At 40.3% G+C, this 27,171-nt stretch overlaps 1 protein-coding gene across 5 annotated transcripts in view; it reads left to right on the forward strand.

Moving 5' to 3' along the window:
* cadm1a (cell adhesion molecule 1a) overlaps positions 1 to 18,746 on the forward strand; it is a 327,221-nt gene extending 308,475 nt beyond the window's left edge. For all 5 annotated transcript variants that reach the window (XM_059526378.1, XM_059526377.1, XM_059526379.1 and 2 more), the window contains 2 exons: positions 14,217 to 14,342; positions 15,155 to 18,746. In XM_059526378.1, the coding sequence (XP_059382361.1) occupies positions 14,217 to 14,342; positions 15,155 to 15,273 (245 nt within the window). In that variant the 3' untranslated portion in view covers positions 15,274 to 18,746. The remainder of the gene's footprint in view (positions 1 to 14,216; positions 14,343 to 15,154) is intronic.
* The last annotated feature ends 8,425 nt before the right edge of the window (positions 18,747 to 27,171 follow it).

The raw sequence follows: 27,171 nt of genomic DNA on the forward strand, positions 1-27,171 counted from the left end.
ATATATATTTTTATTAAGGAAAATGACAAAATGGTAACGCACTGTGACTTGGTTAAGTAACTTTAATCTGATTACTGGTTTGGAATAGTAATGCATTAGATTACTCGTTACTGAAAAAAGTGGTCAGATTAGATTAACGCGTTACTTAGGCATCACTGATGAAAACACATAACAAACAATAGACCTGTGTTTGTGCATCAGAGCGGCTATTTCTATCACGCTGTATGACATGGCAGACAACTAGTTGTTCAGTCCTGTTCCATTCACACAGCGCGTGTGTTCCGAGAATGTGGTTGTGAGTTGAGAAAATTGACAGGTGTGAGTTCAGTTACAGAGTGTGGTTGTCACATCCGTAAATAACCGAACCATGTGTAAACATAACCGTATTAAAGGGATCATGATGTTGCTAAAAAGAACATTATTTTGTGTATTTGGTGAAATGAAATGTGTTTATGCGGTCAAGGTTCAAAAAACATTATTTTCCAAATACTGTACATTATTGTTTCTCTTCTATGCCCCCTTTCTGAAACGTGTCGTTTTTTTTTAAAAATCTCATCAGTCTGAAAAGCAAGATGTGCTCTGATTGACCAACTATCCAGTGCTTTGTGATTGGCCAAATGCCTCAAGCATGTGATGGAAATGTTATGCCTCTTGCCATACTCTGATGCGTGTCCCTGTCAGACAAACAAGACAAAAATAATAAAACCTATTATAAACAAGCCATTTGTTGCATCTAGTGGGGACATAATTACGCATTATAATGACTTATACTGTGTTTTTACGTGTTGCATTGCATCACACCGTGTAAACATAAAACCATGTCTGCATTTGTGATCAGTGAAACGACAAACAACAAGCGATACTCTACACCAGTGGTTCTCAATTCCAGTTCTCGCACTCCCCAGCTCTGCATATTTTCATGTCTCTCTTTGTTAACACACCTGATTCAGATAAGCAGCACGTTAGAAGTGAGCTCCATGCATGAACTGTGTTTCCACTGACATGGTCCCTACACAGTGTTCATTGCTTCCTACTTCCTGATCAGTGGAAATCTGTTGAAGCTTACCTCACTTCTGAACATTCATTCATGTCTTCACACATGGACAAGTGTGACATCATATACCTCTATAAATAAATATAATTCAAATTCATTTCTCGCACACTTCAATGTACTTTGTATGTAGCATATACGTTCACTTTGAACCCGGAATCATGGCGGAATATCTTGTAATGTCAACTTCGCAGGACACTTATGTTCGAATATAACTTAACGACTAGTTGCATCCTCTTCTGGAAGGCCAAACAGAGTATTTTCGCTTTCACAACAAAACAGCATCTCCAAGACATGGTGATGGAGGCAACAGCGAGAATCAAATGTTACTCCTCCTTTCTTTGCGTGAACATTTAGGTGGCGTTGTGTAAATCTTCCCCCAATCGTGACGTAGACATGTGGGTGGCGTGTTTAAACAAGGCATTTTAGGAGGGCGTGGAAGTTTTGACTTCTATAAAGAAAATTTATTTGTGGCTTCATCAAAATTCATTATGAAAGATATATACAGTATACTGTATATACAGGTGAATCTCAATAAATTAGAATGTCATGGAAAATGTCATTTATTTCAGTAATTCAACTCACATTGTGAAACTCATGTATTAAATAAATTCAGTGCACATAGACTGAAGTAGTTTACGTCTTTGGTTCTTTTAATTGTGATGATCTTGGCTCACATTTAGCAAAAACCCATCTGTAATCTCAACAAATTAGAATACTTCATAAGACCAATAAAAAATAAATACTTTAGTTAATTGTTGGCCTACTGGAAAGTATGTTCATTTACTATACATGCACTTAATACTTGGTAGGGGCTCCTTTTGCTTTCATTACTGCCTCAATTCGGTGTGACATGAAGGTGATCAGTTTGTGGCACTGCTGAGGTGGTCTGGAAACCAAGGTTTCTTTTACAGTGGCCTTCAGCTCATCTGCATTTTTTGGTCTCGTTTCTCATTTTCCTCTTGACAATACTTCATAGATTCTCTATGGGGTTCAGGTCTGGTGAGTTTGCTGGCCAGTCACGCACACCAACACCATGGTCATTTAACTAACTTTTGATGCTTTAGGCAGTGTGGGCAGGTGCCGAATCCTGCTGGAAAATGAAATCAGCAATTTCAGAAAGCTGGTCAGCAGAAGGAAACATGAAGTGCTCCACGGCCACCCCTGTGTAAACTCTGGCCACCCCTGTGGCCACCCCTAGGATGATTTGCAGTGGGTACTATTAATTTAAATGTAGAATGTAAATTCACAATAGTTTAAGAAGTGAAAAAATGTGCAGCACCCACTGCAGCCACAGTTTTGCGTCTATGAGCAACATTAAAGTGTTTTGTTCCTGAATGAATCAACTGTTTAAATGATTCGGTTCAATCGCAATGACTCACTTATTAACAGTGACTCGCTGCCACCTATTGGCGGTTTTAATTTTACATTTTAGGTACCTTTTCATTTTTTAAATAATTTTAAACATCAGTTTTCAATGTTTTATCTTTAAAACATCAAAACATTATTTATTCATGTGTAACTGCAGGTTAAAGTATTCCATGTTCCACAGAGCTGAACCGTGTGTAAAAACATCTAAACGGCACTTCAGATGCAGCTTCTGTTTTCTCTGCATTGCAAAGATCAATTTTGATGATACTGATTGCATTTGCTTGGTAACAGCCCAAATGCAAGTATTTGACCTAAAAGATGGTGCACACTTTTAGAAACAATGGTGTAAAGGTAAAAATAAAAAAAATCAGGAGTCATTTATCGTTATCGATAAAATCCCAGAAATCACAGAGATATAACTTTTTGTCTATATTGCAAACCCTTCTTTTTTTTTTATTTATTTTAATGTGACACCCCAAAATTTACTGTGGCCTCATCTGGCCACCCCTGTTTTCATTTTCTGGGGGTGCCACTACTTAGCCAAGGTAAGACTCCTCTGACATTGTCTTTGGTTCAGGAGTTCAGGCTTTACAAGAGGAACACAACAACTTTAGCCAAATTCCTTGACACGTCTTCCCCATGACATGCCTTGACCCCAGCCTCAGTCCATTCCTTGTGAAGTTCACTCAAATTCTTGAATCGATTTTGCTTGACAAGGCTGCAGTTCTCTTGATTGGTTGTGCATCTTTTTCTTCCAGACTTTTTCCTTCCCCTCATCTTTCTGTTAATGCTTGGATACAGCACTCTGTGAACAACCAGCTTCTTTGGCAATGAATGTTTGTGGCTTACCCTCCTTGTGTAGGGTGTCAGTGATTGTCTTCTGGATAACTGTCAGATCAGCAGTCTTCCCCATGATTGTGTATCCTAGTGAACCAAACTGAGAGACCATTTTGAAGGCTCAGGAAACCTTTGCAAGTGTTTTGAGTTGATTAGCTGATTGGCATGTCACCATATTCTAATTTGTTGAGATGAATTGGTGGGTTTGAGGTGAATTGGTGGGTTTTTGTTAAATGTGAGCCAAAATCATTACAATAAAAAAGAACCAAAGAATTAAACTACTTCAGTCTGTGTGAATTTAATTTATTTAATACACGAGTTTCACAATTTGAGTTGTATTACTGAAATAAATTAAGTTTTCCACAACATTGTTTACACAAAATTTATTGAGACGCACCTGTATATATGTATACATTTTTTTAAAGAAATCTCTTATGATTAAAGCTGCATTTGATCAAATATCCATAAAAACAGTAATACAGTGACATATTATTGCAATTTAACATAATTATTTTCTATTTTTAAATATTTTAATATATGTAATATATTCCTGTGCAGCCAAAACATAATTTTCTGCAGCCATTACATGAGTCTTCAGTGTCACAAGATCCTTCAAAAACATTTCTTATCAATCTCGAAACATTTTTCTGCAGCATTTATTTAAAATATAAATCTATTTTTTACCAAAATGCAATGCATCCTTGCTTACCCTCAGCTTTTTTTTTGTTTGTTTGTTTTTTTTTTTTACTTACTGAGTCAACTTTTGTTTATTCAAACAAATAATCTGAAAAAGAATGATGAACATTACATCAAACTAAATAAGGAAAAATAAAAATGTTGACATATGTGGATACCCAATGAGCCACAGCAAAGTTTATTTCAAATCTCCACTGGAGCAAAGTATCTGTTGCTGCTTGGGCTTCTTTTGAGAAAGTTATTAGAAGTGGGAAATGACCGCCTGAGTCCAAGATGATAAAACAACAGAAGCTTTTTCCTGAGGAAGTGAGGTAATTGACTATGAGTGCAAGATCAAGTGTAGCCACTGGCTCAACTCATGAAGAAAACAGCGGCATATCTCCTCCTCGCACCTGTGCTACGAACAGTAAGGCGTAAACCGACAGCGCAAGCCGTTCTACGACTGCCTTCGAACATTCTGAATATGAGCTGTACACTTCTAACATTTTGTCATGGCCAACAGGATCGAAACCCCAGTTCTGCTGTCTGTTCTTGTCAATGATTGTTGTTATTCCTGTCTGCTCTCAAAAGATGCGCTTGTACTGGTTTGAAAAGGAAGATATGATAGAAAGATATCGTGAAGACACAAAAGAGGCTTATTTTGGGTCATTCTTTAGAAGTCTTCCACTCTTGAAAATGTCAACACTGATGGAGACAAAAGGAGTGGAATCAATAACTGCTGGTTCTCTATCTGGGGGTCCACACAAGAGACAATGTTACTTGTGCCCTAGTGGCCACTGGCCACAGACTCATCTGTACCATTGTTTTTGTCTCCCTCAGTTGTGTTGATGGGACAGATGACCCGCTGAAGTCAATCCAGCTATCACACTTTATTGTCTTCGGAGATTTCTTCAAACCAACAAGCATGACTCCTTGAGGAAGAGATGTGTTTCAGCACTTCGGCCCTTAGGGTCCTCAACTTAAACCCCTCAGAGACACGTCCTGTCCTCTTTCCATCCAGATTGCTTTTGCTCTGGTATTTCACTCATAACTCAAGGTCCTGGCGTCATGCAGAGCTCTGTTTGCTCTCAGTCTCTTTTATCCACCTTTTGTCTTCATTTAGACTTTGAACACCAGAATTAAATGTCAGCTTTGGGTTTGGGCTTTGCTTTGTGCTTGTGTGAAATAGGGCTGAGCGGTGATGGAAGGAAGTTAAGCATGCCTGTTACATCAGTATTCTTTGATTTGTGTTTTCTGCCCAATGGCTTTACTTTGAAACTCTGAAACTGAAGCAATTCCACAGTTGTGATTTTTAAATTGTTAGAGGATGAATTATTGGAAGTAGGATAAACTACTGTAATAATACTAATTTAAAAACGCAGCAAACATTCAACCTACCAACAACATTATTAGTAATTCATACATTTAGAAATTATAATTGATATTATATTTGTATTATATAATTTTATAAGGAATATATAGTGAATATAGCATGTTACTGGAAAAGCAACCGTATTGTTTAAGCAGCTCAACTACTGAAAAATGTATTGAAGTTAGTTGTGTCACTACTTTTAGTTACTCCACAACTCTGGAGGCTGAGGTATTAGATAAGATATTCTTTTCAATTTACAAGCCAAAGTTGTAAACTACATTGAGGCAAGAAACAGGGAATCTAATGAAAAGTTACATAATGGTCTGCATGTTTGAATGTGATAACTTCATTTTAAGGTAACTGGATTAGAGTGCGGCAGTGCAAAATGAGAGAATATTCAGGTTTTTTGTATATCAGGTGGCAAAGAATTATCATTTCTGCTGGGGAAACTGTTCAGCGGAAAAGCGGAGCTGATAGGATCTTTCATCATGTCTTCTCACTGTAATTTGGCAGAAAGAGTCCACTACTGTCAGGTGATTTGCCCCATTTCAAGAAAAAAAAACATGCTTAGTGCAACGTATTAAGACTGATGAAGCTCTTTTCCTCTCTCTCTCTCTCTCTCTCTCCTATCTCATATTCCTCAACACCACCTCCAGCAACCTAAGGTGTGAACCCTGAGAGCTCACAGCAATCCTCCTTCACCACAGGAGAGATATTTCAGAAACGAGAGACTATGGACTCTTGGATGAGTGTCAGATCTGACTAGAGATTCATTGTAGTTGCTGGAGGTACAGTACGATGCAATGGCACACTCCAAATTGAAGTTATTCTTTAGTGCTGACCTTGGATGAGCTTCCCACAAATGCCAGTGCAGAAAAATCAGACCCCATCTCAGACATGGTTTGTTCGGATCAGATCAAAGTCAGCTTTTATCAGTGCCCGATGGCGCTTGCTCTTGCCACTTTCTGGAGAACATTCTTATGCTTTCCATCTAGCTTCAGTTAATTATTCCTTCACTCACTCAGATGCTCACTCACTTATCCGACTGGGTAATTGCGTATTCCAGTCTCTTATTCTGCAGTCATAAACGTTAAACAGGAATACTGTTTATGGTAATGACTCTTCCATAAGCACCACGCAATATGTGTAATTATATGACTCCGTCTAGTCAAATTGAGATGAGAGCAAATTTCTAGGGTTTCATTAAGATGGCAATTTCTTGGAATTACTTAATATTCCGGTGGCAAAATGGCTGCTGAGATTAGAGGAGGTTGCTTGAGAATTACTCATTTCTAAACCATCTGCTTCTCGAATTACACATTAGCCAAACTGTTGGTTCACAATGGACCCTTATTGAATTACGGTGCAGTCATTGTGTTAAGGGCGGCTCGGCACACCAGTGCACCTCCGAATGTGGTGTGATCACGGGCCTCAATCTTCTTTTTCATCGCCCTGGCTGAGCTCCGAACACCCCTTAATTTGTCTTAAGGCTGTTGAGGGTGGAAAAGAGAAAGATGACATTAAAATCACTTGAAGCTGGAGTCCTGTCCCAGTCCTCACTCCATATGATAAGTTATGTTAATCTCTGTCAAATCCATTCAGTGAGAGAATGACCCAAGCAGGCAACAAACCCGCAACAGTAACTCGCAGCAAAGTGGATGCGGGAGGAGGTTTAAGAGGAAGAGCCATCTCTGCCATTCCTAGTCTGTTTATACCTTCATCCATTACACATTAACATCTTAATAGGAATGTGTTAAAGCACGTCTTTAGCCCCCCTCCCTTCCTTTTGACAAGCGTGAATTAGGTGTCAAGAAGATTCCCTCTGACTTTAATTGAATCTGCTTTCCCTCTGAAAAAAATGGAAATCTGAAGTCAAAAAAGCCTATTAGGTTTATCAAGTCATGTTTTGTTGGGTTTGGCAGTTAGCACCACAGCATCATCCCTACATCCCACCCCCACCCTTCTCACACAGTTGTTTATGAGGTGAGATTGGGTGGGATGTTGTACAAGCACACCGCTCTGTGCTTTCTCGCTTTTCGTTATCCTCTAATAAGTTGTGGCCTGGCGTTTTTGTTTTTTGAACTCCCCCTGGAAATCCCCTCTGCTCTCGGGCTCAGGCCACAGATGAGAGCGGGAGATTGCCGTGGGTAAACAGGGAAGACTGATCAACTCCTCGTGACTGGATTACCAAGCGTCGGATTGCTCAGTCGAGACATCCTTCCACTCGCTTTCTTTCCCTTCTCATCATGGTTTTTTATCAAGTGAGATGTTTGGAGTTGGGATGAGCCAGTGGGATGATAACACAGTACATAGACCATGAGATGGAGCAGGAAAGATCGCATGCTCTCCTCCCTGTTGGGTGTTAATAGGGTCGATTTGTATTTAAACAAATAGATTTCAACTTTTTCTATTATGTTACGTAAAGGACACATTAAAGCAGTCTCAGAAACTTTTTACCATTCCTTCATTATTTATAATTGTTACTTTTAAGATTATTTTTTTATTTGTGGATTTTATTGTTTTACACTGATTCACACACAGACTTTCAATACATATAAATATATATATATCACATTAAAGTGTTATAAACATGTTATAAAGAAACTCCAGTAAAAATGATTTTTGAGAAATGAGACTTGCAACGTGTTATTAAAAATAAATATAAAAATGAGGTCCATGATGTCCATTGTTAGCTAAATATTTGGTAATACTTTACTTAAAGCCTTAAGGCCCTATTTTAACGATCTAAACGCAAAGTGTACGAATGGCGCAGGTGCACTCAGGGCGTGTCCAAATCCACTTTTGCTATTTTAACGATGGAAAAATGGTTAGCCCGCCCGGCGCATGGTCAAAACGTGTTGTCCCTATTCTCTTAATGAATAATGGGTGTTTTTTGGGCATAACGTGCAATAAACCAATCCGAGTCTCATCTTCCATTCCCTTTAAGAGCCAGTTGCGCTCGTTTTGTTATTTGCTATTTACATGGTGGAATTTGGCAAGCGCAAAGACAGAACGTGTCTCTGAGATGAACGGAACTGCTCATTTGCGAGCAGATAGATAGCCTAATTCTGATACATGCGGTGACTATCCATTATGACATGTAGGCATTTTTCTATATTTATATATATTTAATTAGCCTACAAAAAAATCTTATGCATTGCAATCCTTTAATGTTTAATATTTGGCATGTTTGTGTGCTGCTTTGCGCCCCTGTGTTTAATTAGCAGCGTGTATGCGCGTTGTGGACCCGCATATACTAACACGCTCTTTAAATAACAAAGAAAAAACATTGTGCCAGACTTTAGACCAGGTTTGAGTTGGTCTTTTGCGCAGTTTATTTTCAGCTCCTTAAAATAGCAATGCGCATGAACACACCTATTTTTTAGACCAGCACGCCCATGGACGCACAAATGGGCGCAAATGCATTTGCTAATTAATAGACGTGGCGCTGGACGGTAAAATGCATACAGTGACAGACTGACACTAGCAAACACCCTTCCGCTGCACCTTGCGTCGCATTGCGCCGGGTGTATGATAGGGCCCTTAATGTTTAATATGTTATAAAGGGTTATTACAGGCTATAGTGCATTATAATTATACTTATATAATTATATATGCTACATTGTAATACATTATATCTTGTCGTAAATAAGTATAACCTAAATGCATAGTGTAACAATGAATTGAGAAGTATTGTAATGTATTAACTGTGGTTAAAATTATCCATGAAATTGTACAATGCATTGTAAGGTGCATTTGAAGGCATAATTAATGCTTTAAAACGTACTCGGTTACTAAACGTAACCTCGGTTCTCTCTAGAAGAGTGAACGAGTACTGCGTCTTAGCTAAGACGCTACGGGAAAAGTCTCTTTTCACGAAATACTGAAGCAAAAAATTATCCTTAATTTTGTATTTTTGTAAAGCGCATTTGCAGCAGTACACAGCCATAGGTGAGACGGCTCGTTCTCTCATTGGCTTGTTCTGCGGCAACTGCACAGCCTATCGAGCGCGGGTTGATGCAACATCAGACCAATAAGCCACTTTTTTCATTCTTGCCACTTCCCGCCGAAACGGGTGTGGCCCAACCTATAAAAGGAGCTCGAAAAGGCTGACTCACCTGATTTATTTCATCGCCGAAGCGAACCAGAGTGAATCGTGCGCACGGCAGAGAACGCAGTACTCGTTCGCTCTTCTAGAGAGAACCGAGGTTACGTTTAGTAACCGAGTACGTTCTCTTGCGAGAGCTCTCTCGTACTGCGTCTTAGCTAAGACGCTACGGGAACCCAGTGTAAAACGCCGTGCGCGCAGGGATCACACACCAATAAACCTGAAGCAACGCCCAGGATTTACAGTGCACAGTCACCTGAGGGACTCACAGAGAGTCCAGGACAGAAAAGGGAAAAAGCCCTCCGTCCTATATCTAGCAGCATCCGTAGATGCGGCAATATGACATCACACAGCCGAGGCAAGGCCTGACCAATGTGGCAATTTGGGTCTTACGCAATACTGCCCATATAACAGTCGGCAGCGCATAGCGCTCGTGAACTCAGAATTCCCCTCAGGGCCCTGATTTGACTATACCGACAACAGCCTTGCTTGCAAGGCGGGGACCTCCAGGTTATAGAACCTGATAAATGTAGACGGCGAGGCCCAACCTGCCGCCATACATATATCCTGCAAGGAGATCCCAGTAGACCACGCCCACGATGAGGCGACGCCTCTTGTGGAGTGTGCTCTGACGCCCAACGGGCACTGAAGGCCCCTGGAAGCGTAAGCTAACGCTATGGCGTCAACTATCCATCTGGATAGAGTCTGTCTCGAAACAGCCATTCCCTTGGAACGTCCACCGAACGAGACAAACAGCTGCTCCGTCTGCCGAAAGGCAGCAGAGCGAGACACATAAGCTCTTAAAACCCTGACAGGGCAAAGAAGACTCGAGTCTCCATCCTCCCCTGACACCGGCAGGGCAGACAGGGCAATAACCTGAGCCCGAAACGGTGTGTTGAGGGATTTCGGCACATAACCGTGCCTAGGTTTGAGTATGACCCTTGAGTCATTGGGCCCAAACTCCAAGCACGACTGGCTCGACGAGAGCGCGTGCAAATCACCCACACGCTTCACAGAAGCGAGAGCCAACAAGAATACTGTCTTGAACGACAGATGCTGAAGGCTAACCGATTGGATAGGCTCAAAAGGGGGACCCTTCAAGGCCCTTTAAGGAGGTCTGGGAGGATTCAGCCTCCTAGCTCCTTTGAGGAACCGGATGACTAAATCGTTCCTTCCTATTGACTGACCGGACGCCGTTTCAGAAAACGCCGCGATGGCCGCCACATAAACTTTGAGCGTGGATGGGGCTCTGCCCTTATCCAACATCTCCTGTAGGAAGGAGAGGACCTCCGTCACCTCACAACTAAGGGGTGAATAACCTCAAGCTGTGCACCAGCTGGAGAACACCGACCACTTCGAGGCATACAGACGTCGTGTCGACGGAGCTCTAGCCTGAGTGATGGTATTTAGCACTCCCACTGCGAGATCAGCGGGTAACCGTTGAGCGCCCACACATGGAGGGACCACAACTCCGGTTCAACTTCAGCCAAAACTGCAGGGGGCGCATGCGGAGCAGGCCCAGCCGCAGAACCGGAGATGCTGAGGCCATGAGACCCAGCATCTTTTGACAGTGTTTGAGCGACACGGTCGCGGCGCAGCGGAAAGAACTCGCTGTGCGCTGAATGCCCATCGCACGCTGTGGTGACAGCCGCGCCGTCATGGAACACGAGTTCAGAACTATACCCAGAAACAGGATCGTCTGACTGGGGTTCAGCGAACTCTTCGCCCAATTGACACTGAGGCCGAGCTTCTCGAGGTGATCGAGTAAAACGGCCCTGTGGTCCACGAGCTCCGCTCGTGATCGGGCCAGAACCAGCCAGTCGTCCAAATAATTCAGCACTCGTATGCCTCTGAGTCTGAGAGGAGCGAGCGCTGCATCCATGCACCTCATAAACGTACGAGGAGCCACGGAGGACTGTAAACTGGTATGCCTGGCCCTCGAAGGCGAATCTCAAATATCGCCTGTGGTTTGACGCTATCTGTATTTGAAAATACGCGTCCCTCAGATCTATTAACATGAACCAGTCCACTCTGCGAATCTGCGCGAGGAGTTTCCTGGTCGTAAGCATTTTGAAACTGCGTTTCATCAATGCCTTGTTCAGCTGTCTTAGATCCAGTATGGGCCTGAGACCCCCGTCTCTCTTGGGCACCAGAAAGTATCTGCTGTACAGCCCCCCCCTCGCTTTGAGCTTGAGACACAGGCTCTACAGCCCCTTTGCTCAACAGTTTTGATATTTTGGCCCGAAGTATGTGTGCTACTTCTGTTTTGACCGTAGTTTCGACGCGCGCTGAAAAGCGCGGAGGGCGTCAAAAAAAAACTGTAGCGAGTAGCCTCTCTTTATAATGCCTAGCACCCAATCCGAAACCCCTGGAAGCGCTGACCATGCATCTGCATGAATGGCTAAGGGCTGGATGCGAAGCGCTCTGTTGACCGGGCAACGGCGGTGCTAGGGTGTGCTGCGCATTTAAGGCGGGGAGCGCGCTGATCACAGCGGGCAGATCGCTCCTCCTCGACCCCGTCCCGGCACTTAACCGACTGGGGGAAGGCTGAGCTGGTCCCGTGGGACTCGATATGTCTGCGAGTAACTGTGGGCTGCATATGTGCACATTTACCACTTTCAACTCGCTGTCTGCCTGTGCAGAGCGTACGTGTACGGGCCTCGTTTTTACAGAAGCCACGCGCCGTATGTGACATAGTGTATGTGGGCACTGGGGAGTGGGCACGTTTACTATGCGGCGCGCTCGACCAATCTGTGTCGATCTTATGTGCGCGAGCCCTGTGTGCAGGGCTGTGCTTACATGTGGAGATGGGCACTGAGGAGTGGGCATCGTCACTGCATTTATAGCACCATCGGCCGTGGCCGGACGAGCGTGCACGGGTTTTGTTTTTTTACAGAAACCACATGACGCGTGTGACATAGTAATTGTGGGCACTGAGGGGTGGGCACGCTTACTATGCAGTGTGCGCGATCGACTTGAGTCGCTTTTATTGGCACAGGCCCTGTGTGCAGGGCTGTGCTTACATGTGGAGATGGGCACTGAGGAGTGGGCATCGTCACTACATTTATAGCACCATCGGCCGTGGCTGGACGAACGTGCACGGGTTTCGTTTTTACAGAAACCATATGACGCGTGTGACATAGTGATTGCGGGCACTGAGGAGTGGGCACGTCTACTATGTAGTGCGCATGATCGACTTGAGTCGCTTTTATGGGCGCGAGCCCTGTGTGAAGGGCTGTGCTTATATGTGGAGATGGGCACTGAGCAGTGGGCATCGTCACTACATTTATAGCACCATCGGCCGTGGCCGGGACACCAGAAATTACACCTTTTTCGGGAAATATCTGGGTAGCCGTGATAACGGTTTTCGTGTGCAGGCAAGCGGGCAACCGTACAGGCTTGCGCATTGCAAAAAAACGCTGAAACAGTCACAATCTCTGGAACTGAAACAGCGGTGCGCTTAGGTGAGAGCCCGGCCACAGCGGAACTCGTACACCGGCGCTTCGATGAAGCAGCCATCGTGTGTAGTGCCGACGCAGCGTCATGCAGCATGCGTAGATGGCTTTCCTAGGATGGCTTCGGGGCTCCCGGCCTCACCGTAATCCTCTGCCGCAGTCCCCGCGGCGTGGGGCGACCGCCTGTAGAGCGAGAACGGGGGTCTCGAGCTGCGTTGCTGAAGCTGTTGTGATAACGGCTTTTGTGTGCAGGCAAGCGGGCAACTGTGCAGTTTTTGAAAGTCCACAAGGCCAAATGTGTCCATACTTGAAGAAACAGCCCTTGATGTGCACAGAAAAGTGTGGCACAAATCTGTTGTGTTGATAATTAACTTGGTGATATGGAGATATTTAATGTCTTTTGTTGGCTGGCTCTAGAACGATGTTTCCTGTCTGTTTTCTTTCAGTACTTCTCTTCAAACTCTAATTTCCGAGGCGAGTGTGAGATATTGATGAAAGATTTTGCTCCTCCTTTGCTCTGTGGAGAACCAATCAAGTCCACAAACCAGCATTAACTTTGGGTTGTCATGGATCCCTACACTTGATCAATAAACTTCACATATCATTACGCTGCGCACTCTCGGAGGCCTGCCGTGTTCACTGGCTGAAATGGAATAAATCTTTGTTAAAAATTGCTTCTGATTCACACTTTTAGTCTTGAGGGCAAAGTGTATTTCTTCAGCTCTGGCTCCAGACAGCTCACAGTCTGTGCCAGATTCGTTTGAGTTATAGTCAAGACTGTAGTTGACAGAAGAATATAAACAACAAGGCTTTTGTCTAGTTCAGAGCTCCACTGTCTTACTCGTAAATGTTTAACCAGTTTCACTCACGTTTTCTGTTTGCATCAATTCTGTTTGTTGGTGCCTGTCAGTAGTTTGGAGATCTTATTCTGGAGAGATTGATTTCAAAGATACTTGAATGTTCATTGCAGGCTGTATTTAAAAAAGAAAATTTGTATCTACATATGTAACTTCAGCCTTTATTTATCTTATATGTTTTACCATATGATTGTTTTGTGTCCCTCTTATTGAATATATTCAAATAGAAAAACTTGTTTTAAATTGCATTATGTCATATTACTCCTTTAACTGTATTTTTGATCAAATAAATGCAGCCTTGGTGAGCATCAGATGCTTCTTTCATAAACATAGAAACATCTTACCAACTGCAATCTTTTGATAATGTACATATTTAAAGCAGCCTTATAATGGACTATACAGTATAAATCGGCTTGATATGCAGTGTTATGTTTTCTTTTTGTCAATTCTGTTGCAAGTAACGTATAATCTTTTGACTTTATTCTGTCAGATTCACAAGCAGGACCAGAAGCACAGAGATTGGACCATGCGGTTATCGGAGGAGTGGTGGCCGTCGTGGTCTTCGCCATTTTGTGTCTTCTCATCGTTTTGGGACGATACTTTGCAAGACACAAAGGTAATTCAGCCCCCAGACTTTCTTGCGGCACATTTCCAAGGTCAATAGACTTTCTAATTATTTGGAATAAGATTCTGGAATGGGCGAAGAAGAAATCCTGCCATTGAAGCTCTGCAGGTGCTTTGAATTTGCCCGTGGCTACGACCACATTAAGGCCACTATCCCTCTGAGTGCACCGTGCTGTTGTGTTCTGTAATATAAAGTGAGCGCAGCATCTCTGCTTTTCATCAGGGCTACTGCCTTCATTGTCACGCCACAGACTGAGAGGATGGGAATAATCCCACTCGGAAATGAAGTTTGAAGTGGATCGCTTATTCCCACCACCTTGTAACACTTCCAAGGTTAATTCTAAAGCGCAAAGTCAAACTGAAACCAAACCTAGTGAGGATTTTATGGAAATTTCCTGAATTATTAGCCACAAAATAACAGGTTTATTCTTCCAAACGCGTCAGACTCAGTTTTTGTTTCTTTTCTTGTTTGTTTTATCTAACAGCGTTCGATCTAGAAGGTCAGATTTCATCTGCCTTGCTGTAATCAAAGTGTCCCCATCACAGGGTATTAGTTTGGGGATGTATTACATGCTGCTCTTGAACATAAAAGACAGTATAATGCAACCAAGTGCAGTGTGGTGAAATTAATGCCTTATTTATGGGCAGGTAAAGTCTCTGGAATCGACCCTCACTCTAAATTAGAGACGCAGCTCCAGATGGTCTTTAATCTCTTTTAAAACCCTGCAATTTCATCAATCAGAGACCCCCGGGATGCTGGAGATATTGCTTTTATTAACACGTTTTTCTTTGAAACCCACACAGGCACCTACTTCACACACGAAGCCAAGGGGGCGGACGATGCAGCAGACGCCGACACGGCCATCATCAATGCTGAAGGGGGCCACAACAACTCGGACGAGAAGAAGGAGTACTATATCTGAGTCCCGAGGCCTCTGTTGTTCTTACTATTTTCTTTTTCGTTTTGTTTTTGGCGGGAGGGGGTGGGGCATGGGGAAACTGAAATTCTTTTTGGTTTACTTGTTTGTTCGTTTCATTTTCTTTCCTGGGGATCGAATGACATAGAATGCTACACGGGCAGCTGAGAAGATGTAGGTATTTGTGTTATACAGTGGAATCAGGGTCAGGGGGGAGGGGGTTTCGGGGCGGGCGGGATACCAGACGTTGCCAGATATGAGTGTAGAAAGCATCACCACACAGCACTTCCCCAACTGCTGGTATTTTTTGTTCATTTTCGACCATTTGCAGAAAATTCTGTGCCTTGTTCTGAATTTCTTTTCTTAGTCATGCTTTAAACGCCATCCATCACGTCACACCTTAAACCCCTCTCCCTGGAAACACACATACACCACCATCTCTGATTAACTTTATCTGCTTTCTTATGAAGCGCATACCTCTATACATTCCCCTACACTGTGGGCATCTCCTTCAAAACATCATATCCTCTGTACTAAGAGCAGGCCTAGTCACATAACAGCATTTTGATTTACTCAATCCGGAGTCATCAGCATCATGAAGGGAAGTACAAGCAGCATGCTTCCTTCCTGTCCCCTGTCAAGTTGATGAGACCGGCAGAGAATTGATCCTGAACGTTGCACCTGTTTTCATTCTGACAGGCGGCATCTGCATCACTGCAGAATGCTTTTATCCTTGGTTTACTTCATTTACTTGAGTTTTTTCCCAATTATACTGTATGTGCCAGTACATCTGAAGCATCGCAACCGCTCAGAATGAGCATAGGTGCAGATGAACGGTTCCTGCTACACTGCACCTACGGAGAGGCTTATCATCTCGTTCTGCTCAGCTAGACACAGCCGAAAGCCCTTGCAGCTATTTATTGTTTCGGCATAATGATGTCTTAGTTTTTCTTGGCATTTTCATCCAGACACATTTTCGCACATGCCATAATAACGAAAGAGTCGCCGTCACTGAAAAAGGTCTAAATGCTGTGGCTTACGTTTTGTTTTATTTTGCAGTAGTTTCCCATGCAGGGCTGGTGAAGGTGACCCTCTAGCACACGTAAATAACTACCTAAAATTGTGTCAAAGCGAACGCTTTAGAGTCTGTTTTGTTAGGCTCAAGGGAGGATGCATCACAACCATCATGTTTGTAGATGTACAGAGAGGGAAGATTTGGAAATGATTTGATTGCTATAACTCTACTACCTTAAAATGCATTTTAACAGCCAAAAAACATCTGCATTTGTGTATCTCGTTTGTAGGCGAGTCAGTGAGGATGTGACATTGATGTTAAGCAGTCGAACAAGTGTGTAATGGTATATGATTGCCTGTCAAGTTAATTGCCTGTTTGTTCTTCCTCAGAGGAAACAGTGGCAATCGCAGCTAGCTTATCCTAGTGATATTAGTATTTGAATAAAAACTGCCCAAATTTCCCAGGCTTCATGGTGCGAAAAAGAACCACGGTGACATAATTTCCTCTTGAAGTGTAAACAATGTGTGTTTTATTGTTTATAATTGCTGTGAGTTGCTCCTCCGGGTTCCTGCTTCTGCATAATAGTCCTGGGCTTCAAATGAGGTTAGTTTAAATGAGAGTGAAACAGTCTTTTATTACAAATACAGTTTGAAAAAAGAGTGGAAAAAGCTTTTAATAACATTCCAAATATTTTAGGAATACCTTCTACGATGTAATTAGCCGCAATTGTGGATTTTCCCCTTTATTGTCAACATGTGATGCTAACCAAAAAACTCTGCCAACACGCTCAAGTATCATGCTCTCTTCGCTCCTGTGAATGCGTTAGACATTTCACATAAGCCTAGCTACAAACGTAGTGCCCGTTAAGGGTACATAATCTAAGGTGGCTAAGATGTCTAAAGTACTTTTCCTAAAGAGAAGTATTTCTTCTCATTTTCTCATGACTCTCTCTGTAGTGTAAGTGAAGTTAGATGCCATAGTTTAGGCCCTGCTGAAATCAACCTCAGTGTGTAAATAAAACGGCGAGGTTGAGGGGGGAAAACATACTCTGGTTTGCTTTTTCTTATTAACAAAAAAATAAAAAATACCAAGCATCCACTGAGACGTTTTAGAGTATGTGCATTAACCATGAGAAACATGTTTGGACGCATTTGTTTTTACGTAGAATACAAATCCGAGGGAATGTCTTGCAGCTTGATGGTTACCGTTGCAGTTGAGATATACAGTTGTGTGGCTTGTGCTTAACTAGTGAGCATCATTTAGCTTTGGTCTGGCAGCTTCTGAACAGAATTTCAGACATCCCTTCTTCTCTTTTGCATATGTGAGAGACATGACATCAGTATACTAATTTGTGGTATTTAGACTGGGCCGATGTACATTTTGTTCAACTTGTTATGTTAGACCTGTTTTAATGTGATTAATGTGGTTTAATCCACTCTACTAGACTCTGAGGACTTAAGACAGACGGTCGATGGGAAGACGCGGTTACTCCAGTGATCTATTTTCTCGTCTGCCTCTTGTACAGCAGGTTGAATTGAAAGTGTCCAAATATAACTGCTTGTTTTGAGATGTGAACTGGGCTCGGTTTCAGTTCTGTTGTCTCTGTTGTCGTGTTTGTTGCTTTACTAGTGCCCCTTGTTTGATAGTGCAACAGTGTTACTGATGGAACTTGATTTGATTTCTTTTATTTGAACTTGACAGTTTCATTTAAGCCCTGTCTCAGGTTCACAAACAGTACATGGTATGTTTGCATCTCAGGTAGAATGCAAAAGTTCAGCCCCTGATTAAGAAAGTTGAAATTAAATACAAACCAGATCAAGTTGGATCTCAAATCAAAAGTGAATTTTACATTAGAACTACGTTTTGTGTATTTTTTGTTGATGTTGTTTATTTGGTGCACTGTAAAATGCATACATAATGTACACACTATGTTGAGTTACTTGAGTATTATCCTTTTTTTTAGACCTACTTCACACAGAGAGGACAGGAAAGGGCGAACCAACTGCTCTCATGATAAAATGTCATTATTTTACACGTTTTAGAAGAAAATGAAAACAAATATGAAGGCCCAACTGTAAATCTAATCATCAGTGGGACATAAGCAGATCGTATGATATAAAATTATACGAATTCACTCCCAATTTGGCAAAACGTAAAATAGTTCATTTCCACGAGAGTGTGTTGGGGCAAACAAGTATCAATTTGAATTCAAAGTCGACATGTTTCTCGTTCTGGTTCCAGCTAGTTTGGAAAGTTTGAAGGTTTATCATTATCATTGTTTTTAGGTTGGTTATTTTTTGTCTTTCTGCTGTACTTGAGCAATGTTAATGTGTATTAATGAAGAAAAAATGATATTCACAATCCCATACACATTTTGTATTTGTTCATATTAGACATTTTTACAGAAAAAAAATGGAGAGTTCTTGTCTTAATAAAAAAGAAAAGATATTAATGTTCAAAGTAATGCTTGGTTTTGGTGCTGTTTTTTCCTGTGTTACATGACATGAAAATGAAGTCATACTTCTGAAAGCACAAGCAAAAAGACCTATATTTTGCTTTCATCAATGATCTACAATTCAGTAGGATCTGAATCTATTTGAAGGCTGGCAGAATCTCATCAGGAAAATGTGGTATGTTTGTCTTACAAGATACTTGTGCCATTAATATTTAATATTCGCACACTTACATACAGGTTTTTCCTCACAAACCTTCAAAGAATGTGTTACATCTGATGTTCCTAAAATATCTTTAACACTATTTACATTTCAGTGTCCTTGGTATGTTCTTTAGACCAGTGAATGTACAGTATTATCATATGATCATATAGAATTCTGAGTCTTTGTGCTGTGTTGGATTTGCTTCCAAAGATACATTAGTAAGCTCATTCTATTTCTAAATAAATCAAGACTATACTAAAACACTCCAGGATCATTTAAAGGCTTTTAAAGTTTACTTTAGCTTTAGAGCAAGTTTCATGAAATCCAGTTGAGGCTTTGCTTTTCGCATCTTATTATCCTTGGCATTCTCAGCTCTGTCACACTTCTGCATTGTGCTTTTATTCGGCTGAACTTCGACCGAGGCAGCCTACAGAAAGAACATCTCTCTAAGGTATAGCACGCTTCTCGCCGCTTCTTTCTCAAGCTGTCTCATGCCCTCACCCTGACCTCGCGGCTCGGTGGCAATCTCAGCGACACATTCTGCAGATGCTGACCTTGAGTTGTAGCTTTTTCTCTTTTTTCTTCCCTCTATATGATGCCTGGTTTTTGATTGCCTGAGCAGGAGCTCAGCACCACGGTTGTCACACTGCCAAGGCTCAAAGTCACCCTCTGCTCAGATAGGATGGATCTCAAGGTACAGGCAGAGAGGAGCACAGATGTCACGTGGAATCATCTCCGTTCCAGAGAGACACTGAAGCAAGATCTTGGGGAGAAGAGAGTGCTCCGTGGCTCAAAGCGATGGCAGGATTTCATCGTGTCCTGTAGCTTTGCTAGATTACAGCAGAGCCTGTAAAGTTACACTACTGTATATCTGGATTAAAAATCACACTTTAATACTTTCTGACATTTTCTTGAGCTGATGCGATGGAGCAGCTCTCAGCACAAATCGTTGCGATTTAAAGCTATATTGCACAGAAAAGTGAGAATTCTGTCATTAGTTACTCACACTCATGTCATTTCAAAACCCTTCTCTGTTTGAGCACATAAAGGGAATTTTTGTTTATTACAAAAAGCATGTAAATCTAAGATCTCTATTTAAAATGATGTCATATTTACAAGGATTATAAAACTACAATTATACTGCTTCTTAGACTACTGAACCTAGTTACCCCTCCCAATGTTTAAAATAATAACATTGTGAGTGAGCAGTCATTTGAAAAAGTTTTTTTTTCATCTAGTGTTTTACATTATTTACATTATATATTTGATTATATATTTTAAGAACAGATTTTATGTCTCGCATCAGACTAAATATACAGAAGTGATTAAACATACATATAGAAGGCATAATAAATGAAATGAAAGTGTGTTTCAAATAAATGTTGTGATAAAATGTCAAAATATGGGTGAATTGTTTCATTGTCATTCAGAGTAACATATTTATGTAACAATTAAAGAGCATACTTATTCTGACTTGTACTTATTAAAATATATTAATGAAAAAAGTGATCATACTACATTTTATTATATTTTTAATTATTAAAAACTTCTTGCTGACAAATAGATCAAATCTAGCGGTTTGAAGGATAGTGGTAAAGATTTAAAATTACTATTAATTAGTCATTTGGGAGCTGCACTGTGATCTTTAATTAGATTATTTTAATGTAATGATTCTTGTTCTAAATATGTCTGACAAATATTTTTGGTTAGACACTACTGTTACTCTAAATTACATTATAGTGGGTGTCTTCTGTAACTCATGAAAAAAAAAACGTTTAATAGTAATTTTCTTTAATGTGGAGTGCAAAAACATGACAACTCCTACATGTTTTTCTAAAAAAAAAAAAATTGTAAATCAGTGTATGACACACACCAAAAATAAAAAAAGAAGCAGATTCTTCACAAAGAAGCAACAGCATACAGCTCTGACATGACATGAAGGTGAGTAAATAATGTCAGAATTGTAATTTTGTGTGAACTACCCAGAATATAGGACATCAGGTCCATTGCAATCTCATATAGGGGAGAGCTCCCCTTTACAGACTCTAAATGGATCCATTGTAGGTAGTTGGAAAGGGGAAAGTCATTCACACCAACAATAGTATGTCTTAATAGCACTGGCCTTCCACTCACTTCAGTCTGGGTCCACAGGTGAGAAGGGGACTGATTCCTGAAATTGCAAGAGATTTACAAGGATAGAGATGGAGGAATAATCCTTTAAAGCCAATATGGGGTTTTGTCTCAATACAGGCTTTTATAGGACTGGAGTGGACAAACTTATCCCTGTGTGTTATGACATCATTTCTGACCTCATGGACAAATCTGATTCAGAGATTAATCACAGTGTGATTCATCTCTGATTAATCAGACTCCAGTCATCGTTAGCATGTACCTGAAATCCAATATCCGAAAAGCAGTTCAGACTCCCAGTTGATTAGATGATTCAATTAAATCACAGTGTCATGCTTAAAAAATGAACGAAAGAACACAATATCAATGCCATTGTCCTTTGTTTCAAAGAAACAAGCACAGCATGTCGAGAGAGAAAAAACTTATAGGGTTTCATTCATAATTATAAAACAATAGATACACACTGTTCAAGATGAAGTATCTGGGCCCTTGCTGCTTGTCAAACATTAGTGGATCATGTTCATGGTTAATATAAACTACATCTGTGGTTACTTTGACAACTGTGTGAACCTGAGGTGAAATTACTTCATACATCCACTAAAAATCAATTTTCAGAAGTAATTGAAAAATGCTATCTTATGCAAAGACATTCTGACAGTTTTAAGTGACTTAAGTGGCCATATACTTTACTGTAGCATCTAGTAATTATATGTATGCAATAAAATTGACCCTTCCCATGCCATTTAGAATAAATTACACCTACATTTATAAATGCCACTACAGCAAAACAGATGGCTATGCATTAAGATGCAAACTAGCATATTAGACGCAGATAAGAGGTAACGACGTAAAACACTCTTGCCCTCAATGTGATTTGCATATTTAGTTTCGTTCCTCTTCCTGATTGAAATTGATTTTAATTCAATTGCTGAACGAGCCCGTCAGCAGCATGTCGAGAACTTGCATGCTGTTAACAAAGTGCCGCAGACTTGTGTGAAGTCTAAAGCAGAGTTTATGTACAGTATCCATTATTTCTATTTAATACAAGACAAACAAATCCCAGCTGGTGTCACCTAAAATGTCTCGCTAGATGTGTGTCACAATGAGTAATAAGGCCGCTAACAGCATGCAACTGTGAGCCTTATTTATGTCTTTGAAGTCTTTTTGGCTTGACTTTCTTCTCATCTCTTTGTTAGCGGGATGCAGAGATTTCTGCCATGGCGACAGCCTCTCGGGGGGTCGGAAGAACAACAGCTCTTTTCTACGACTTCATAATGATCTAAGATCTATGAAACAAACCCCATATTCTTCTTATTAGTTCTGTATTGTGCTCTAACCGCACCAACATGCTCCCAAACTTCACTTTCCCAGATGGCAAACATTTGCTTTGATTTTAGCCGAAGCGAGAGGGCGTTAATGAGACTTTGATGAAGGTAACTGTGTTTGTTATATAATACACCTATAGTACACCTACAGCAAGTGTAACACTGTTCGGTAAACATCCATTCAAGCTGAAATAAGATGAAGTGCAGTGCTTGCATTTGCATTGCAGGTGTGAAATCGTCCTCTCTATCAATCTTTCAGTTGGCACAAGATATCCAGAAGCTTCCTAATAAAGTCTGCTCCACTTTCTTTCCTTGTGCGTATTTTTCTGGGTTCAATATTTTGTGCGAAAGCCTGCAACTGCATGATTTTTCACCCTTTTACAAATGATACATTTTAAAAAATCCATCTTTTGAACTCTTTTTTACAACATGATGGGAAGATAAATGGTAACACTTCATATAGGGACCAATTCTCACTATTGCTTAGTAGCATGCCTTTTATTAACTTTTTGGGTGTTTATTAGTACTTATAAAGCACATATTCTTCATGGCCGTATTCTAAATCCCAAATCCTACCCAATACCTAAACTTAACAAATACCTTACTATTAATAAGCAGCGAATTAAGAGTTTGAGGCAAAAGTTGTAGTTAATAGTTTGTTAATGGCGAGAATTGAACCTTAAAATAAAGTGTGTCCAAAAAATAAACATCTCACTCTGTCGTCTTCTGAGTGCATTTGAAAATGCTTATTCAACCCTGTTACCAAAGTGACTGTAAGAAGAAATTAATTAACACGTTTAAATAATTTTTGGGATATTTAACTTCAAAAGCTAAAAATATAAAAATACTAGCTGCTGTTCAATGTTCAATGTTCAACCTTGTAATTAGATAACAATGTTGCCTAGTCTGTTTAAATATTTTTTTTTGTCTATTTAATTTTGATGTTTATTTAATGTTTATTGCTTGAAAATTACATAATATCACACAAATCAGGGCTGTAAACTGCTTTAGACACATCCTCTTGAGGCAGCAGGGTTGTAATGAACTGAAAATGAACCAGCTCATATAAATCAACATTTTCTGCAATCTATACATTTTTCATTTACCATTTAGTGAAGGTTTTAAAAAAAATGCATTGCAAGGCCTATTCTTCATTCTATTCATGGAAAGTGCTTGTCACTGAATATGTACTTCTATCATCAGCCTCACTAAAAACCAAAAAGATTCATTTGAACTTTTGCAAAATCAGAAATTTGTAATTGGTAAATTTGTAAAAAAAAAAAAGGAGACTGCATATTCTATATACAGAATATATATTTTTAGACAGGCACAATATTGATGCTTAAAAATGCTGTGGTGATGCAGTTTATTTTGTCCTAGTAAACAGGTCACCGGTACAGTACATCAGTACATTTATGATGTGAAAGTGTGAAAATGGAGGAAATTTACCTCTGATCCAGTCATCCTCCAAGGGTTTATGTTTATCCACCACCACATTTTGCAGAAATATAGCTTTTAGTGGCTGATAAGTTTGCAAATAATACAGCGCACGCTGAGTTTTCGTTTGCCCTGCCAGTTTCAATAGAGCAGCATTATTAGGAGATTCCACTACAGCATCTCAGTGATGATTGGAATTGGCGTTCTCCAATGCCGCAGGGACGGTGGAAGCTATCGGCTGGATCCTGTTATAACAACTCAAATTGCGTTGAACCGCAATGAGTTGACTGGAGCAGAATTGATTATTTGTCGAGGTGCTTTGAAGAATTACGCTCTCACTTTGTTATACAGCGTTTTATTAAGTAATACGCTGCAAGTAAATATTGTTGTCTTTTATTTGTCAGTATTACAGTATGATGGAGCCGTTGATGTGCTTCATGCTGGTTACTGGCAGAAGTAACTGCATATGACTGGCCATTGATAGCAGACCTAAGCCATTGAGAGCTCATAATTGGCTGAGCCTCAGCATTGGAGCATTTGCAATCTCACGGGTCCCTCTCTGTGTGTCTTTCTCCACACACAGTCCATTTATGGAGCTTCTCATTGGAGCTCTGGGATTTCAGTAATTGTGGTGTGTAATAGCAGATGCCCCTCTGTCAACCCCGAGTACACATCACTTTCACAACAACCATAACTGCCATGTTTTTTTTGTGGGGTTTTTTTCCTTCTTTCCCAGGGTTTTATAAGGTCAGATTGCACTCATGTTCTTGCTACAAAATTTTTGTATTTTTTGTTTGCATAAATGTCACCCAGTGAAAAGGTTTTGCGGAAAGAAAGTAGTACGGAATCAATTAATCCGTTCACCTGGTGGTGGAGCATCAATCTCTTCTTCGGCTCTGGAGGATCGGATGCAAATGGACTGCCATGAAGATACAGTTGGTGTTCTCTGAGACTGCATTGCTTTTTATTATGTTTTGCCAGGAAATTTACTTTAATTTACATCATTTGTGGTTTGTGAAAACAAAGCTCTCTTGGCTTGGGTTTGCATCCGTTCACATCTTTAATTGCCTGTCTTCGCAGCGGTCACAACTCACGCTGGTCAAGTCACATTGTCACAAATAGCAGAAATAGTATTTTACCATCAAATTATCTGAATTTTTTCACTTTATCTCTAAAGTGGTGTTTTTTTCCAAGAATAGTTTTAATTTGAAAAACTGTTTGATTTGTTCTCCACGGAGACACAACTTTCCCAATTATTCTAGCGTGAAAAGTTTGTGTCTCTGTGGGTGAGCAGGGATTGATTCGGCTCAATATGATGCACTGCATTTCATTCCAAGAGCAGCATCGAACAGCAGCATCTTTAAAAAAAAAAAAAAGGAAAAAAAGTCTTCATTTTTTTTCAGGCTCTATACTTTATACTAATATGTATATGCAAAAAGTAGGGGTAGACTGGGGTAAAATGTGTCACCTCCTTCATGGCAAACTGTGCAGGACTGACCATGAGAGGTTAACATGAGTAATACAATGTTAACATACATTTTTAACAAAGCATGTGGGGTAATGTGTGCCATTGAGCTTTGTTTCCAAATTATGGAAATATTTACAAATTGTTTAGAATGGGTTTCACTGTCTTCACTTGTGTGGATTATTTACATTTATTCATTTAGCTGACGCTTTTATCCAAAGCGACTTACAATTGCTATATATGTCAGAGGTCGCACGCCTCTGGAGCAACTAGGGGTTAAGTGTCTTGCTCAGGGACACACTGGCGGTTCACAGTGGATTCGAACCCGGGTCTCCCACACCACAGGCATGCGTCTTATCCACTGCGCTAACACCACCCCCTTATAAACTTATAGTAGGAATAGTAAATAGTACTTCAATAAAAAGTCTTAGAGCTTACCCCAATATATATATATATATATATAATAAACAATATAAATATCTGAAGGTATTTTAGACTTTTATTGCAGTGATTGCAAACTCTAGAAGCTGTGATTTTGGTCAAAACCATTTTCTTCTCCACAGAGTGAAATATTGATGTATTACAGTTTATTTGTTTCTGTTTTGATAGACACAGGTGCCATATTAATACAAAATCTACACCAACTAACAAAACAGATGTCAGAAACTTGGCAAATTTCCTGCAAGCATTTTATTTGAGCTCACTTTTAGAAGAACTGATGCTAATCTCTGCTTTGTCACTTTCGCAATGCATTCTTGATGAAAATTAATTTAAATATGACTAAATTTGATTTTAATTATTTTGGAACTGAGTTTCCTCTTCTTTCCCTTAGAATATTCCACCTTTGGATACTGCAAATTCAATTTCAATATGCAAGTTTCCACTGGTTGAAATTCAAGCCATGTTTCATGTAAGCAGTTCATTCAGAAATACATTCTTCTCCCTACAGCAAGACACTGGGTGCTTTCTAAAACATAATTATGAAGCAGATGAAAATTTCCACCATTTTGATGCCTCATCCAAGCAATCTGTGATACAGTCAGCTATTAATTTACTCAATGCAGAGACTCCATAAGCCATATGGACAATCTGAAGTAAATGATATGATCAGTAAAACATTAAGTCATAAAGACAACATTCACTTTATAACATTAAAGACTAAATTTCAGTATTTTAAATCATATTAATATAAATTAAGTTGAAATGACTTACACATGCAAATTTGATTATATTAAAAAAATCTAAGACAGCGACAGAAATTACGTTTCCAAGTTCAAGTAGGTGGATTTTTACATTTTTTTTATTTTAGTGTACAATAACTGACACCAAAATGTATACAGTATAAGTCAAATACACTGTTATGAAGAGTAGCATTTAACTAAAAAAAAATGTACAAACAAGGACATAAAAATACCAGACATGGAAATTCATTGTGGGGGTACATCAAATGAATGATTTCTTTTAAAACCACTTGATTCACATGAACGAACAGTCCTAACGAATCAGTTCTCTAAAATGATTTGGAGCAGAGATGTTCGATACTTTTTCACCTTGTTTGTCTGCAAAAAAAAAAAAGAAAAGCATTACAATTTTGTCAGTTGCTAGTTACTGTCATGCTGCTGAAAACTGTAACTGTCACATCAGTGGTTTTCTTTTAGTTGGTTACTACCCAGCATTAGTCCTTATTACCAAGTCAAAGCGCATCAAAGGTCACCCAGCACCTCTTCCTTTCTATCAGAATGGCAAATCGGCATCTCTCAATCTTCTGGCTGCCGATGATAAGTAGAAGGCCGGAGGAATTAGCAGCCCAGGCAGTTAATGCCTCCATGAATCCTGCGCTGCACACCCACAGGAGCTGAGAGAAGGATTTTTCTG

The sequence above is a fragment of the Carassius carassius genome, chromosome 36 (genome assembly GCF_963082965.1).
Source record: "Carassius carassius chromosome 36, fCarCar2.1, whole genome shotgun sequence".
Lineage (NCBI taxonomy): Eukaryota > Metazoa > Chordata > Actinopteri > Cypriniformes > Cyprinidae > Carassius > Carassius carassius.